This window comes from Hemibagrus wyckioides, linkage group LG24 (genome assembly GCF_019097595.1).
Source record: "Hemibagrus wyckioides isolate EC202008001 linkage group LG24, SWU_Hwy_1.0, whole genome shotgun sequence".
NCBI classification, from domain to species: Eukaryota; Metazoa; Chordata; class Actinopteri; order Siluriformes; family Bagridae; genus Hemibagrus; species Hemibagrus wyckioides.
The window spans coordinates 12,314,956-12,332,231 of record NC_080733.1 but is presented as its reverse complement, the minus strand read 5'-3'; the positions used below and the strand labels follow the sequence as shown (position 1 = coordinate 12,332,231).

The 17,276-nt window shown below is 38.7% G+C and overlaps 2 protein-coding genes across 4 annotated transcripts in view; one reads left to right on the top strand and one right to left on the bottom strand.

Annotated features, from left to right (window-relative positions):
- Positions 1–1,761: 1,761 nt before the first annotated feature.
- On the top strand, positions 1,762–9,473 carry LOC131345370 (G1/S-specific cyclin-E2-like). 3 transcript variants are annotated; one of them, XM_058378225.1, is made up of 12 exons: positions 1,762–1,988; positions 2,810–2,867; positions 2,959–3,028; positions 3,120–3,167; positions 4,571–4,701; positions 5,487–5,622; positions 6,077–6,223; positions 6,303–6,398; positions 6,491–6,625; positions 7,271–7,382; positions 7,718–7,875; positions 8,569–9,473. In XM_058378225.1, exons 2-12 carry the CDS (start codon positions 2,854–2,856, stop codon positions 8,656–8,658), a joined length of 1,137 nt encoding a protein of 378 aa, XP_058234208.1. In that variant the 5' UTR covers positions 1,762–1,988; positions 2,810–2,853; the 3' UTR covers positions 8,659–9,473. The 3 variants fall into 3 exon arrangements, with proteins under 3 accessions (XP_058234208.1, XP_058234206.1, XP_058234207.1); XM_058378223.1 differs by having other exon boundaries at positions 1,765–1,988; positions 3,117–3,167; positions 8,569–9,472; XM_058378224.1 differs by lacking the exon at positions 1,762–1,988 and adding an exon at positions 2,656–2,676 and having other exon boundaries at positions 3,117–3,167; positions 8,569–9,472.
- A 1-nt stretch (position 9,474) lies between these two features.
- The window catches only part of ints8 (integrator complex subunit 8), a 14,410-nt gene continuing 6,608 nt past the window's right edge, over positions 9,475–17,276 (bottom strand). Inside the window, exons 10-28 of the mRNA XM_058378221.1 lie at positions 16,199–16,299; positions 15,749–15,890; positions 15,587–15,657; positions 15,327–15,502; positions 15,090–15,220; positions 13,997–14,107; positions 13,621–13,816; positions 13,389–13,510; positions 12,982–13,166; positions 12,659–12,692; positions 12,477–12,536; positions 12,295–12,356; positions 12,054–12,172; positions 11,853–11,956; positions 11,137–11,187; positions 10,980–11,053; positions 10,804–10,868; positions 10,543–10,586; positions 9,475–9,665 (exon numbers count right to left, since the gene is read on the bottom strand). Coding sequence (XP_058234204.1) covers positions 9,549–9,665; positions 10,543–10,586; positions 10,804–10,868; positions 10,980–11,053; positions 11,137–11,187; positions 11,853–11,956; positions 12,054–12,172; positions 12,295–12,356; positions 12,477–12,536; positions 12,659–12,692; positions 12,982–13,166; positions 13,389–13,510; positions 13,621–13,816; positions 13,997–14,107; positions 15,090–15,220; positions 15,327–15,502; positions 15,587–15,657; positions 15,749–15,890; positions 16,199–16,299 — 1,965 coding nt within the window. The 3' untranslated portion in view covers positions 9,475–9,548. The remainder of the gene's footprint in view (positions 9,666–10,542; positions 10,587–10,803; positions 10,869–10,979; positions 11,054–11,136; positions 11,188–11,852; positions 11,957–12,053; positions 12,173–12,294; positions 12,357–12,476; positions 12,537–12,658; positions 12,693–12,981; positions 13,167–13,388; positions 13,511–13,620; positions 13,817–13,996; positions 14,108–15,089; positions 15,221–15,326; positions 15,503–15,586; positions 15,658–15,748; positions 15,891–16,198; positions 16,300–17,276) is intronic.

Below are 17,276 nucleotides of genomic sequence, written 5' to 3'. Positions count from 1 at the left end.
TTGCCTGACCCAGCCCACTTTACATTGAAATATATATATATATATATATATATATATATATATATATATATATATATATATATATATATATATATATATATGTATAAATACTTTCAAAATTTTAATTGAACATTAATGTGCAAATCTATTCATTGTCTCTTGCTTCAAACCTCCTTCAATCATCCATTATAAGTTATGAACATTTAAGTGTCTCACAACACGTTCAACTCTGTTAAATATTTGGAATATCCCACATGGCATGTGTTCAACAGGAAGTTACATCATCTGAATTACCTGTAGAGCAATAAAAGAACATTACACACACATTACACACATTACAGAACATTACACACTTTACACGCTTTGATACTGACTGACAAAAGTCATTTTTGTAATATTACCAAAATTATAGAAGAAAGCAAAGTATTAATCACAACATTTATTTTAAGTAGATCATTAGAATACTGGATGCTAGTTAACCACAATTTGTTTATTTGCTAATTCCATGCTAAAACACAACCCAGTCAGTTTCAACCCTGTTCACAAATTTAAGAGCAATATGTAGTCAATGTTATTTACACTATATTGGCAAACGTTTGGGACACTCCTCCAAATCATTGAAATCAGGGGTTGTTTTTCAGGGGTTGGGCTTGGCCCCTTAGTTCCAGTAAACTCTTAATGCTTGAGCATACCAAGATATTTTGGACAATTTCATGCTTCCATCTTTGTGGGAACCATTTGGGGAACATTTCCTGTTCCAACATGACTGTACACCACTGCACAATGCAAGGTCCATAAAGACATGGATGAGCAAGTTTGGAACAAGAAGGGGTCATCCCCAAACTGTTCCCACAAAGATGGATGCATGAAATTGTCCAAAATGTCTTGGTATGCTGAAGCATTAAGAGTTCCTTTCACTGGAACTAAGAGGCCAAGACCAACCCCTGAAAAAAAACAAAAAAAAAAAAACACCTGAATTGAATGATTTGGATGGGTGTCCCAAAACTTTTGCCAATATAGTGTATGTCAACATGTATCTGCATGACTTGCTTTGGAGTACCACAAACTGGGTGACGTGAGTTAATGCTAGAGTTGGGTTGGCAAATCGTATGTGAAAAGGCGTCTCATGAGAGATTTCCTCCTTTTTGTCTGAGACACGTTCTTGCGGCCACTGCAAAATTGATAGGTCTCTCTCTCTCTCTCTCTCTCTCTCTCTCTCTTTAATAAGACCTAAAATGAAAGCCAAAATCCGTGATTACGCTGAAAACCCTTTGTTTACTGTTACATTTCCTTTTCTTTCACACATTCTCGTTCCCTAGCGTCTTCCACGTGGAGCTCGAACGACTCCAGTGTGTTTGTTTACATTCTCCCCAAAACGCACGTGGCCATAGTTTATCGCTACGTCATTGGCCAACATAGCTCTAAGTCACGCCTCCTGTTCTCCAGTCTTTGGCATTTGCAGGGGAAACCTCGCCCACTTGTTGCCTGTTCATGGATTGGTCAATTTTTTCTTGAACTCCTCCTACTACGGAAATAAAAACGACAACAGGGAAGCTTTAACAATAAGTTATTATTATTATATTTTAAATAAAGGGGCAAAACTATAAAGTGGATGTTTCACGGAATACTTTAGATTTCTATTTAGATTTGACGTCAAATATATAATTATATTAAAAATAATAATAATGAAATAAAAACACTTTCGCATTGTTTAACGGTTTACCGCGGGAAAAAAAAACCCTTTATTAATGTTTTATAAATGATGTTATAACTCATCTGAAGAGTTTAAGTGAGAGCACGCTGTCCTTTAATACATGTTATAAACCTGTTATTAACGTGTATAACATTAATATCTGTGTGTAGGCCTGCTAAAATGTAAATATTAACGCGGGACAAGACATGCGCAATAGAAACAAAGTGACTCCCCGTATATAAAGTGTTGGCGCCGGCGCGAGTCCTTCACTCCACTTCAAAAACTGCGTCGGAAGGTAGGATCAGGAAGTCTACTTCTCTACTATCTGTTTATTATGCTATATCGAGCTTCATATAATTATATTTTCTGCAAAAGATCCCTACACGCGTGCGTGCTAGGCGACGATGCAAAGTGTTTTGTGTCAGTAATTTGTAGGAATATGATCTGCTCTTTCAGCTTAGCTACTAAGCTAACCAGCTACAATTGAGAACTACGTCTAGTGCACGGAATATGCAAAATAAAAAAAAAATTAAAAGACACGTGAACGCATTTTTATGAATAACCTGGGACCAAAAAAAGAGTTGGATCGACGTGTTTAATCGTGTAAAAGTATTGTAGTTAACCCTGCTGGAGATTTGGAGGGATGATATGAATGGGCGGTGGGTAACAAATAGAGATAAGCTCGTGCAGTGTTGCATGCATATTTAAATGTATTTTTTACAGCCAGGATTTGGATATACTATTGTAGATCTTGTGAATGGAGCACTTCTGTGTTTTAGATGTGTGTTTAATGTTGATAAACTGGTTTCTGTGATTGCAAAAAAAAAAACTTCTGCCGCTTTATTTGCGCCGCCCGGCTTCATTTTGGCGCGTACCTACTTTCGGATCTGCAGATAAACAACTAAACATATTTATTATACTCGCTTCAAAATGGCCAGAAGACACTGCGAAGATGCTCACACGGTGCACAACTAAATGATAATGTAGGTTATTTAATTCTAGATGACTCTGAAGTGTGAATATTGGGGTGAAATGGCGCGCTCTGCTTTGCTATTGTTCCCATTGGCTAACTTGGTTGAAGTGTGAATATCATCTATTTATCTTTCACTCTTTCAGAAACACCGCAATATACAGCAATAAACAACCCAATATACAGCATAATGACCAGACGGAGGTAAGAAAAATGCCTTAGGAAACTCTTAATACTGTGTATTTGTGAAGCTGTATGCGTTTCTAAAACTCTCCACCCTCCTCCTGCTTTGTAGTGGACGCCTTCAAGCTAAACATGAGAATGGAGCCACCCATACAGACAAGATAGCAAAAATCAAGAAGGAGGTTTGGACACTATTTCATTCCTGCTTTAGTTTATATTGTACTTGAATCATTGATTGTCGCTCTTAACCACCTTCTTAATGTCCTACAGCAGTGCAACAGGAAGAAAGCCCTGAGCAAAAGGCGAAATGGTGAACCTCAGGTATGTTCATCATGAATCAGTCTCCTTATTAGGATCAGTCAGTGTCCAGGTTTAAATGTCCCAACAAAATGTAAATAGGCCTGAAACTATCTCTCTCTATCTTTTCTCCAAAAATGGGCAGAATGACAGAAATGACAATAGCAGCCAAGGGGAAAAGAAACATAATAGTAACTGCTTTCATTAATATCTTTATTTATTTCCATGCCATTTTTATGTCCCATCCTTCTTTATTTAAAGTCTTTGATTCTTATTTGAGACTTTCCTTAACATGACGATATAGCCGTCATCTACCTTCGCTAAAAAACATTCCCACCCGAATCACTATGAGATCACTACAGTTCTGATTTTATCATACTTCTGTCCATCATGTGTGTATACCCCCTCCAAATCAGGGGTTGTTTTTCAGGGGTTGTTCTTGGCCCCTTAGTTCCAGTGAAAGGAACTCTTAATGCTTCAGTATACCAAGACATTTTGGACAATTTCATGCTCCCAACTTTGTGGGAACAGTTTGGGGATGACCCCTTCCTGTTCCAACATGACTGCACACCAGTGCACAAAGCAAGGTCCATAAAGATATGATTGATGTGTGGAGGAACTGCAGAGAGTCCTGACCTCAACCTGATAGAACACCTTTGGGATGAATTAGAACAGAGATTGTGAGCCATTCCAAAACTGGGACATCTTGAAAGCTATAACAGGTTCAACTATTTTGTGAAGGCTTTCTACAAGGTTTAGGAGTGTGTTTATGGGAATTTTTGACCATTCCAGTAGAAGCGTATTTGTGAGGTCAGACACTGATGCTGGAGGTCTGGTTTGCAATCTCCGCTCTAATTCATCCCAAAGGTGTCCTATCGGGTTGAGGTCAGGACTCTGTGCAGGGAAGTCATGTTCCTCCACACCAAACTCGCTCATCCGTGTCTTTATGGACCTGGCTTTGTGCACTGGTGTGCAGTCATCCCCAAACTGTTCCCACAAAGTGGGGAGGATGAACTTGTCCAAAATGTCTTGGTTTGCTGAAGCATTAAGAGTTCCTTTCACTAGAACTAAGGAGCCAAGAACAATCCCTGAAAAACAACACCTGAATTCAATCATTTGGAGGGATGTCCCAAAACATTTGCCAATGTGGTGTATATTCTCTGTCTGCTTTTACACTTTCACATTGTTCTCCTTTGCCTGTGCATGACGAATTTAAATGTAAAATAAGATCTTGCAGACTACTTAACATACTAGCTTAAAAAAACACCACACACAAAACCTTTTTTCCATCAGCAGTCCTGTCAATTTGGCATAAAGCCACAGCCCTGATCAGTATTGCATGCAATGCAAAAGATGCGTGTTATTTTTTCTTTATCTGCTTCATGTTTTCAACATCAATATTCCTATGGGTATCTTTATCATTACAGAACCTGCGGGCTCAAGAGGGAGCATGCCATGATGAAGTTGTAATTGAAACCCCTATGGAAGGGATTCATGATGCATTTGACCAGCCAGGCTTGTCCCAGTGTTCTAGACCATCTCCTCTGCCTCGACTCAGGTCAGTTCTAACTCTACATCTTGGTTTGGGTCACTGAATGTGGCATCTGTGGAAAACAAAAATGTAGCAAATCATGTCTGTCTAGACAGAACTAATGTGCTTCCTACACAAGCAGCTGTCGGTTGACGTGCCATGATGATGTCGAAACGTGTCTCTGAGACGAGTACACCCATGTGTGTGCAAACAAATTGTCTTTGTCATTATCTAGGATTAAAGCTTTTTAAAAAAATGGACAGTGTGAAATTTGCATGCCAAGAAAGACTTGTAATTCCAACCAGTAATACAAAACATTATGGCTAAAAAAAATATTAATGGTGGCTGCTGAAGAAGTATAATTTCAAAATATTCTTGTATATAACGAAATCTGACCGGCTCATTAAGACCCAAAGTTAGTTTGCATGCAAATATGCTTCTTAATCTATAGCTGTTTTTTTGATGTAGTTTGATGTACAACATTATGCTATAAACCAGGGATCCTCAAATCTGGCCCACGAGAGCCACTTTCCTGCAGATTTTAGCTCCAACCTTAATTAAACAAACCTGAGCATGCTAATCAGTATCTTCAGGATCAGGTAGAGGAGTTTGATCAGGGTTGGAGCTAAACTCTGCAGTGGATTGGCCCTCCAGGGCAAGATTTGAGGAACCCTGCTATAAACAGTGCTGCGTTCTTCTATTGTAAATCTCAACCATCTTTGTTTAATGCCCCCATTGTGAAATTGCAGTACTTTGTGTGTGCTGCTTTTTAAACGTTTTTCTTCTTCTTCTTCTTCTTTTTGCTCTTGTAGCTGGGGGAGTTCAGAGGACGTGTGGGTTAAGATGTTGAGCAAGGAGATTAAGTATAAGCACAGTAATACCTGTCTGGAGAGGCATCCAAAACTTCAGCCCAAGATGAGAGCAGTTTTACTTGACTGGCTCATGGAGGTAAACAACCTATAAATATCTCACACTTTTTGTTAAATCATTGACTCTTCAGTATCCATTAGCAGATCTGGATGTTCCTTACTCACATGGTTCATCACTCTGTATATTTGGTCGTTTCGTCAGATTATTAACAAGCTATCTGTGAGTCTGTTAGAGCAGTTTATTGGACCAGTTAAACCTCTAAAGTGCAGGGCCATGGTTGCAAATTACATCAACACGCATTTCTTAGAGGTTTTGAATGGGGGGAAAAGGGATTTATAGCTATTGTGTCGTCGCAGTTAGCATAAAATGAAAATAAATGTAGCCCTCTCCATCTTTTCCACTTTTGTGTGGTTGTTCTTGTAAATGTTTTTTCATAATAATTTAGTGTTTGGTTCACTCTATGGAAATGTCATTGTGTTTTGCAAACCGAGAAAAGCCACATACAAGAACATGTAATTTTGCCTCCCTTTAGGTATCTGAGGCTTATCTGCTTCACAGACAGACATTCTACCTGGCACAAGACTTCTTTGACAGGTTCATGCTCACCCAAGAGAACACGGAAAAGGAACGGCTTCAGCTCATCGGCATCACGGCTCTCTTCATCGCCTCCAAAATCGAGGTAAAGGCCGTGCTGGAGAATAAAAGTTCTTATTGCGTCAAGGAGAAGAATAAGGTCTAAACCATGGCTTTTCTTTCAGGAAATTTATCCACCCAAACTCACAGAGTTGGCCTACGTCACAGACGGCGCATGTCTTGAAGAAGAGATCCTACAAATGGAGCTTATCATGTTAAAAGTATGTGTGCTGAGCTTACTCGTGTTATTTAACAATACTGTATTTTTTTAGTGGAAACTAGCGTCCTGATAAATTGATGCATTACATTACAGGCATTAAATTGGGACTTGTATCCTGAAACGGTCGTGTCGTGGATGAAGCTTTACATACAGGTGGCCTCGGTGTACGATTTCACGAACCTGCTGGTGCCACAGTTTTCACAAGAGACGTACATACAGATCACACAGGTATGAGCACTTTAATATTTATATATGTGTGGAGGTCTGGGGAAAAACCTTCAGAAGTAAAACATTTATTGGTCACATGCACATCTATACATGAAGTGAACGGCTATTTTCAGCTGTCTATGTCAAAAATATAATACAGCAAGAGAATATTTATAAGCAAGGAGTATAAATAGATAGAGCTGATTGGCAGAACAGTGCGACTATTTTGAATAAAGTGTAAATGTATGCAGGTTTAGTGCAAGTCTAAGCTCTATTGTCTTGTCCTGGGTTAAGATGCCACTATAGCTATATTCTGACGAATTCAGGTGGAATGATGATCTTGTGTAGATGATCTTCTTCGAAGAGCATGCAAAGAGCCAGTTTAGCAAACATAGTGGTGAAACCAGTCAGTCTGCTTAAAGCTGTCTGAAAACTTTTACTGGCTGAGAATGTGATGGTCCAGTGCCACGTTTGTCGGCCAGTCCAGTTGGTCGTTTTTTTCTATGCTAAATGCTAACTAAAGCAAAATAGAGAGTTCAGGAAACTCTAGAGAACTTTATACTGTATAATAGAGTTATTTTCACTGTGTGAAGTTTTCCTATACACATCACACATATCTACATTTATCCCTTTACTGAATTTTCAAACATTTTGCTTTTCTCTCAGCTTTTAGATTTGTGCATCCTAGATATCAACTCACTGGAGTTTAAATACGGGGTGCTGGCTGCAGCCGCCTTTTGCCACTTTATATCATTTGAAGTTGTACAGAAAGTATCAGGTAAGAATAACTTCGAGATTTCAAGCACTTTTTATTATTTATTTATTTTTATTTTTTTTAAATCAGTGGAATTTCCAGAATTGCATAAAATGTAGCTAACATATCAGCCACACAGAGTTTTTCCCCATGATACCATAGTGTGATAAACCAACATTTTCTATTGTATAAATAGCACTTAAATCATTAATTTCTCATTGCGGTTTCCTTTCCTGTTTGCATTACATTCACATTAACTTATGCTGACGTTTATTTATAGAAAAGTATGATTATATTTACTTTATATCTGTTTCTAGACTGTATACCAAATGTTTTCTCTCTTTTCCTTCCTGTCACAGGTTTGACCTGGGAGGCAGTAGAGAGCTGTGTGAACTGGATGGCTCCTTTTGTAGAGACCATGATGGGTTACGAGACTGCAAGGCTTAAAACGTTTGCAAAAGTCTCTTCCGAGGACCGACACAACATCCAGACCCACATCAGCTACCTCTCCATGCTGGTGAGTTATAGTGGGAAACAAGACGAACTGGTTATTTTAGTAATACAATTTTCGTTAAGGAACAGAAAGAGGTGCCTTCAGTCAGGTGGCGATTTTATTTAATAAGAATGAATAAAATTAGAATTTAAGATTCGTGTCAAACAAAGATGATGTATGGCAATAGGGCTTTGCAAAAAAAATAAATAAATAAATACTGTATGATTGTCAGAGGTTATTCTACAATGAATGTGTATCCAGCAAAACAGCAGTGATGCTTTTATAAATGGAGGGGGGGGACTTGATTGATCATACCTAAAAAATAATAATATTATATTAATTAATATAATAATAATAATAATTAATTAATTAAAGTATTAATTTTAATACTAAAAATGATTACAAATAAATAAATGATATAAATAAGAATGATTATAAATATATATACAAATAGTTACCTTAGGAAATGAGAATTATTTTATATTTTTTAACATTTCTAAATTGATTTATTTACTTTTAATTATTATTTATTTTTATTTTATTTTTTTATTTATTGAGACAGTTTAACAGCTAAAAAATTCTAACATCATATCAGCTGCTTCCATTCAGGTTTAATTGTGAAAACTGATCATGATTGATATTATCAGCACATCACCCAGCGTATATGACACAACTGCACTTTATTGTACCAATTAACCATACGTTTTGTTCTGACAGAACGAAGCACAGCAAAAACGGACTATTCGCACAAGCGGCATCTTTCCCCCTACACCACCGAGCAGCGCGGAGAAATCCAGCACACACTGAGGGATCAGTGCTGCACCATGTCCCAATGCTTCTCTCGTCCCTACAGCTTAAAGCTACTGTACTGTGCCGCAGCAGTCTGCATTTCAGAGCAGCTGGGAGATTAATATATTGTATAATGTGAATAGGAAGGTTGAGATTTGTTTAAAGAAAGACTTCCATGAACTGCATTTCATTTTATCCCAAACCTGAAACAATTCACTGTGGATATAATTCACTAAGACATAAGCAAAGCACATCCTCAGGGATTTTATTACCATCACTGTTAAGAGAAAAGTTTGTAAATAAATGTTTAATTACTTATGAAGCTTGACTGTCGAAAATATTTGAAAACTGTATTACCCTGGAAGATTTGCCGATTAGAAATCTTATCCATTATATTCACATATAATGTGCAATATTCCATGCTATGTAACTAAAATGACCTGTAAATGGTACTGTAAAAGGACCAAATTTCAACTGTCTTAAAATGTTATGTTTAATTTTGATATCTGAACACCGGTGAACCTGATAATTCTTTTTTTTTTTTTTTACTATTTTGTTAAGTATGTGCATTATTGTACAGAATGAATCTATTTCAGTATCACTAAAGCTATTGGAAAATTATTTATGATTCTTACCCCAAAGTCCAAATTAGCAGCTGAAGATTAAACAGCATTCAGTAACACAAGGTTATTAATGTTGTGCTTGTCATGTGACGGTCCTGTGTGCTGTAGCTTCATAAAGTAATTGTAATTTTTGTGTGTGTGTATATGGATATATATTTTGATCATAGATCAATAGTGTATATTTGTAAAAGAAATCTACGGAAGAAAATACTGGCGTTACTGAATGTATTTATTTTTGTTGTTTTAAAAAATAAATGTACATATTTTGTTTGCTGTGAATTTACTTTAAAAGTAAAGTTTTGCCATGGCCTGAAGGAATTTTTTCTTTCTCTTCTGAGCAGCGAGTTGCAAAACTTCCTCTGGGTTGCTGGAGTTGAGCTCCGTCTGTCCGATAGCTTTGATCTGTTCGAATCAGAGCTTAATATCACTCAAGTGTCTGGTTAACTTGTGCTGAAAGCAGTAGATCTTAATATGTCATAAGTTATAAAGCAAAAAATATACACCAATCAGCCATAACATTATGCCTAATATTGTGTTGGTCCCTCTTTAACTGTTAAAACAGCCCTGAACCATCGAGGCATGGACTGCACTAGATCCCTGAAGGTGTGCTGTGGTACATGGCACCAAGATGTTAGTAGAAGATCCTTTAATTCCTGTATATTGTGAGGTGAGGCCTCAATGGATTGGACTTGCTTGTTCAGCACATCCCACAGATGCTCGATTAGATTGAAATTGGAGGCCAAGTTAACACCTCAAACTCGTTCCTGAACCATTTCTGCTTTGTGGCACGACGCATTATCCAGCTGAAAGAGACCACAGCCATCACGGAATACCGTTTCCATGAAAGGCAGCAATGCTTAGGTAGGTGGAACGTGTCAAACTATCATCCACATGGATGGCAGGACCTAAGGTTTCCCAGCAGAACATTTCCTAAAGCATGACACTGCCTCCACCGGCTTGCCTTCTTCCCATAGGGCATCCTGGTGCCATGTGTTCCCCAGATCAGCGACACACCTGACCTAACAGGTGCACTAATGCACTAACAGGTGCCGTGATGAGGAGCTAATCAGTGTTACTTCACTGGTCACTGCTCATAATGTTATGTCTGATCGGTGTATATAGGTATTTCATGCAAAAAGGGGAGAGAAAATGAAATAATTGCTACAAAACTAGGTCTACATCAGGTCTACTGTATAATGAACAACCTAAAATAGCCTGATTTAATAAATAGCCCTATTTTGCAGGGCAAGTTAGTGAAAATAATTTATATGATACTTACAGCAACTTGTCTTTTTTCAAGCTCACCACGTTTGTGATGAATATCTGCAAGAGTTAAGACTAAAGTAGTCCATCGATAGTGAAACACTGGTTTTACTGTTTGTGAGGACACTGACTTCTGATTTTCTTTGTATTACTGTAGCTAGTTAATTAACAGAATTCACTTTAATACATTTAACATTTCAATAAAATACATTTCCAGATACTTGGTCTTCACATAGCAGCTAAACACACAGATACAAACAAGTTTCTGAAAGGATACGGGTCAAATACTCCAGAATGGTCACGTCCCAGATGTAATCATAAAACGAATCCATGGAATCATGGCTTAATACAAAAAATAATAATAATAACTTAATACTTATATTATCCATACACTTGGATTGTATACTGAGTGGATAATATAATCGTACGAAACTAATCTGTTTGCCTTCATACCTGTTCTGCTCCTGGAGAGCTTTGAATGCAGTCATATAGTCGACTTCTCTCAGAAACTGGCAGAGAACAGCGACCTACAGAACCAACGGCGTCATTACATCCACATTTCCTGTTTTTAGATACCTTTAACTGAGTACCACAGAGTGTGCTTCCTTACCTGAGTATGGCAGTTTAGCAAGGAGCAACACTTGATCATTCTCTTCAGAACCTGTCAAAACATTAACAGCTGTGAAGTAATAAAGAGCTATAACTGTAAACAGCAGCATTGCAATACAGTATGGTTTCTATTGTAACAGCTAATTCAATTTGTAGGGAATGTTTAGAGTAGCCACTCCAGATAATTCAAGCCTGACAATATATAATTTTTGTTTTTACATGTTATGTATTTACTGTTTACGAAAGAAGCTTTCTGCTACGGGGCCGGTGATGCCACAATCATCAGTGGCCAAGAGAGCACCGTGCACTCTGGGTATGAGGGAAGAATATCAAATCAATCAATCACAGTGATACTAGCCCTTCGAGGGCTTCACACGTCTAAGACAAAGCACGTGTTCACCTTCACCCTCCCAAGCTGGTGGTTGTTGTATGACTGGGAAGAGCTTGGAGGTGGGTGGTAACTGGTAAGTGACCAAATTGCAGAAGGGCAGGAAAAAGTATTCAGTAATGGTTCAAGTGAAATAAATCACTTTAATGATCAACGTCAAGTGGTAAGAATAACTCTACATTACACAGGACACAATCACACACTTCAGTGTCGATCATCTTCCTATAACAGCACCACATGTCCTTGGCATCATAGGTGACTTTACTTGAATTTGTTTGTGTAATGATAAACTGTAAGCTATAAGTAACAGAGGTCATGTCTGGTTGTACCTGATCAGTGTAGACATCAGGCGGGACAGGTTTGGTGAAGAAATCGGAGCACACCATACCCGCCTGTAGGTAGTAGTGCATGGCAGCAGAGTACTGATTCGTCACTGCACAGAGAGAACAAAAAAAAAAAAAGACATTAGTGTTAATCAACATTATAAATAATTATTTAGATCACCACCTAAGTTTTATATAGCAACTTACCAAAGTAAATATCAGCTTGGGTGATGAGCCAGGACTGGTTGTTGGGGTTGAGGGTGAGAGCATAGGTTACGAGCTCCTTCACGGTTACTGCTACAGCCTCCACATCAACACACTGTATACTGGAAGACACGCATTACATTCTTTGGTTAAAAATACAATACTTACGGCTCTTCCACAAATCTTCATTATGCAAAGCTCTTTTCAAATGTATAGAAGAAGCCAGCAGGCATATGACTCTTACTTTGCCAGGGAGGAAGGCCATATGGAGAGATGTTCTGCTGTCACTTCATTCACAATGTCATCCTAAGAAAAGGGAGTCCATTGCAAAAGGCTTAATGCTTACATTTAGGTAAACTGGACGTTTATATATTAAATCTGAAGTTGAACTAAGACATAAGAGAATTCATTTGTCTTCATACCCACCCTTACAATACTATGCAGTCTCACAAATAAAGAGATGAGTGTGGTCAGCACCAAAGGCTCCTGAAGAAAATCATGATAAAGTGGCGTCACATTTAAATATAAATTAAAATTATAATAAACTTTTTCTGAAGTGTTATAATACTTTAACAGCATGTACACAAGCAAAAGCATTACAAACTCACCCGTAGTTTTTTGACAAATGTGATGAATTTGCTCCTGAGAGCAATAGAAAGAAAAAAAAGAAAGATTCAGTATTGTTCCCAAATAGTTTTACTCCTCAACTGGACATTTTTACTAACGGACTTCACATCAGGTATATATTTACACAGACGCAGAACACTTGCTGCATTTTAAGGTACTTCAGATATTTTTTTCTGTAAACCTGCTCATGCTTACAATCCAATCGGTCAATCATGCATAAAATCAAGAACCTCAGGGAATGTTTACACTAAACACCAGAATAGGAGCACATGCTTGACCAGGTCTTGCTGACTGTATGCCTCACCTGGGTAGGATGCCAAGTGAGGAATCTCTCTGTTTGATGAGGCTGACTCTGCCGTCGCTGGTCCGTTTGTGCTGGCTGGACACGCTGCAGATCTGCACCACCACCTCCCACAGTTCTTTGGCGGTGCGCCGACTCTCTTTAGGACCTGGGAGCTCTTTACAGGTGGAAGCCAGAAGCTGCCCCAGCTTTACACACAAACCCACAGGAAAATCATGAAATGAGACAGAAATACAATGACGCCATGCTTAATAACACTGACTAAATGACTGATAATATTAAATACTATTATCTTAAATCAGACTTTTTTAAGTTAGTGGTAAAAAATGCAAAATAAAATATTTACAAGCAAAGAAAAAGGAACCCCATTTCCTCTAAATAACTAAGCAGATGCACAGATATATTCTCACCTTAATATAAGGGTTGTTGTTCACAAGTGACTGAGGAACCTGTAATGTGAGATATTCATTCTCTCTCCAGTTTAACATGAAAGCCACACACTCTTCCCCAATGACCTGTCTAAGTGGAATATCTGAAAAAATAAATTGACATCACATACCATTAAATTAGAGCAACTACTATGAATCTATGACAATCATGCTCTAACTCAATAAGCAGTGAGGAGAAAAATGCTTCTCTTACCGTGGATCCTCATCTCGAGGTAGCCTCGGACCCTGCTCACCAGGTCTGAAGGAGGTCTTTCCATCCCACCCTCGGCCTCGTGTGCTCGCACCTCTAGCAGCAGCATCTCGTTCAACATGACCTGCCGCAGCTTAGGCGAGAATTCAGTCACCAGCTCCAGGCAGGCTGAGAAAAGCTGGCGCGCATGAACAAAGTCCTGCAACAAACAGCATTCTTCATGTAAAAATTAAATCAAACTCACCATTATGTTTTCAGAAAACAATGCTAGAGATAAGCCTACTTCTCTAAATTCTTAAATTTAAAATAAAGTATAGCATATAATTCCAGAAAGAAAAGGTACATTTCTGATAGTAATAACACAGTTCAAAGTACAAACCTTTATACTGACACAGTGAAGGCCTTTGGCCATTAGAATGTACAGGAGGTCCCGCGTGAGGTTATCCTTAATGGCGAGGATGACATTTATGTAGTCTACAGGAACTTCCCACTAAAGGCAAAGCAAACAGTAGAACCAATGATGAACCCAAAAAATCCCATGCATCAGTGACTAGTAACTGATCATTTTCACTCCTAATTAGAAATACATTACAACTGTATTCAATTATTTAAAAAAAAAAAAAAACACCCATATGCTTATGTTCCTGTATTAATTTATCTCTCTGGGCTTGTGTTTAGCAGTATGTTTAGATCCTGGATAATCTGTACGACATGGATTATGAGGACATGCTTGCCTTCTCACAAGCATATATACATTTTAACTATACACCGATCAGCCATAATATTATGAGCACTGAGAGGTGAAGTGAATAACACTGATGATCTCCTCATCATGGCACCTGTTAGTGGGTGGGATATATTAGGCAGCAAGTGAACATTTTGTCCTCAAAGTTGGTGTTAGAAGCAGGAAAAATGGACAAGCGTAAGGATTTGAGCGAGTTTGACAAGGGACCAAATTGTGATGGCTAGACGACTGGATCAGAGCATCTCCAAAACTGCAGCTCTTGTGGGGTGTTCCCGGTCTGCAGTGGTCAGTATCTATCAAAAGTGGTCCAAGGAAGGAACGGTGGTGAACCGGCGACAGGGTCATAGGCAGCCAAGGCACATTGATACACGTGGAAGTGAAGGCTGGCCCGTGTGATCCGATCCAACAGACGAGCTACTGTTGCTCAAACTGCTGAAAAAGGTAAGGCTGGTTCTGATAGAAAAGTGTCAGAATACACAGTGCATGACAGGTCAGGGCTGTTTTGGCAGCAAAAGGGGGCCAACACAATATTAGGCAGGTGGTCATAATGTTATGCCTGATCGGTATTTTATATAGAAGTGCAACGGCTCAAACTGGTTATGCATAGCACATAACATGGTAAAACCGATTAAGAACAAAAGCAATGCCAGATTGCCAAGTGAATGATCATGTATTTTATGGTGAAATTTCCAATGAACACACTTCCTTAAACTTTCATTCTTCTGACCTTGCTATTTACTCTCCAGAAGGAGCGTTCAGCCATGCCATGAAGCTCGATGAGGATCTGTCGGATCTGACGTGCATCCAGTGAGAGAATGAGCTGCTGCTCCAGCTGACCAATATTCACACTAGCAGAGGCTACAAATGGGTACAATTCAGAATTTTCACAATGCTCTGTGCATAACTATATTACTATCATAAAATAAAAGGTATGATCGACCGTGGGCTTCAGCACCTAACATACCTGGGATGTCGTAGAAAGAGGGCAGAGGCTTGGCACTGAGGTTAACTGTAGCTGATCTTCTCCTCATCTGATCCAGCAGGGTTTTCTTTTCCTCATCTGAAAGCAGTTCCATGAAGAGCTTATGGGACGAAACCATGTAGGCCAGAGGAACCTCCTCTAACCTCTCACAAAGATTCCTGTGTGTAAACATTTGTATTCAGCATTTCAGAACACCAATCAAATCATCTCAGCATGACACGGACCCTAATAAGAGTACTCACTTGAGAAAAAGAGCCATTTTCCTTTTGGACATCTCTGAGGTATGCTCCTTATCCAATGACCTTGTACATACCTTCAAACAGACATTAGAAAGCTTAAACTATGAAGGAGATAAAGTAATAGGTTTGTTTGTGTCAGTCAGTAAAAGGATTTCTCCCCTGTACCTCCAGCAGGAAGCTGATGGTGCGTTTGCTGGGTTTGAGCAGCAGCTGGTGGAAGCGAACACTGAGCACTTGACCTTCCAGAGCGTCCCGTATTGCATTACACACACACAGCTTATAGCACACCTCCTCCAGAGTCGTGTCCCTGTTTACACACAGTCATTATACTTCATGCCTTACTTAAATAACATTAAACAATTTTATTATTAGCCTATTATTATTTCTGCTCCCGGAAAGTTGTTATTATACAAACTAGTGTATTAGAGGCACATTAATATAAACCTTGCATGTGGAAACAATGTCAAAGCTGCTGTTATGGAAAAAGCAACACCTTTTGACCAATCAGAAACAGGAGTTCGATCTAAAATTAATTTTTCACGTTTTCCACAATTGATTACTAAATGAAATGACCCGCTGATGACGTGATCACATGGTATAACTGGTGTGTCTCACCCTTGTTGAACCTTGTGCAGCAGCTCCAGCTGAATGGAGTGTCTGAAGCTGTTGGGCAGGTTGTGTGTAATGTTGTCTTTGATGAAGGCTTCAATCAGCGCCTGCAATAAATACATCATTTAAAAAAATCTTACAAAATGAGTAACAAAGACCTCGGATAACAAATAAATTAACTTCAACATTGAGTGAATAAAAAATAAAAAATCATGACAGATAAAGTACAATATTGTTAATGTGAAGTAATGTAATGTAATGCGTACTGATTGCTGAACCCTGATATATATATATTGGCCTATGTTGCTTTAAACAAAACTCATGCTGGATCATGTGAACCTGGCAACTGATAAGATAAAACATTTAACACAATTAAAACATAGGGTACTGAGCTTGTTCTTTAAAGACTAAACTAACAGTACTGAAGCCTTCTGCTATGCAAGTACACTATATTGCCAAAAGTTTTGGGACACACCTCCAAATCATTGAATTCAGGTGTTGTTTTTCAGGGGTTGGGCTTGACCCCCTAGTTCCAGTGAAAGGAACTCTTAATGCTTCAGCATACCAAGACATTTTTGGACAATTTCATGCTCCCAACTTTGGGATGACCCCTTCCTGTTCCAACATGACTGGACACCAAGCAACGTCCATAAAGATATGGATGAGTGAGTGTGGTGTTGAGGAACTTGACTGGCCTGCACATCAACCTGATAGAACACCTTGAATTGGATTAGAGCGGAGACTGTGAGCTAGGCCAAAACAGGGACGTCTGCTTTTACATGCACATGAATTTAATATGGGGTTGGCCCGCCCTCTGCAGCTATAACAGCTACTACAGCTAACATCTATCACTTCAACTGGCTTTCCACAAGGTTTAATAGTGTGTTCATGAGAATTTCGACCATTCCTTTATCGCAGTCTCCGCTCTTCATTCATCCCAAAGGTGTTCTATCAGGTTGAGGTCAGGACTCTGAAGTTCCTCCACACCAAACTCACTCATCCATGTCTTTATGGACCTTGCTTTGTGCACTGGTGTGCAGTCATGTTGGAACAGGAAGGGGTCATCTCCAAACTGTTCCCACAA

Coding starts and splice junctions, on each gene's coding strand:
- LOC131345370 (XM_058378223.1), top strand. Junction 3,168..4,570: donor GGCGAAATGGTGAACCTCAG/GTATGTTCATCA, acceptor TTATCATTACAG/AACCTGCGGGCTCAAGAGGG. Junction 6,399..6,490: donor TGGAGCTTATCATGTTAAAA/GTATGTGTGCTG, acceptor ATTACATTACAG/GCATTAAATTGGGACTTGTA.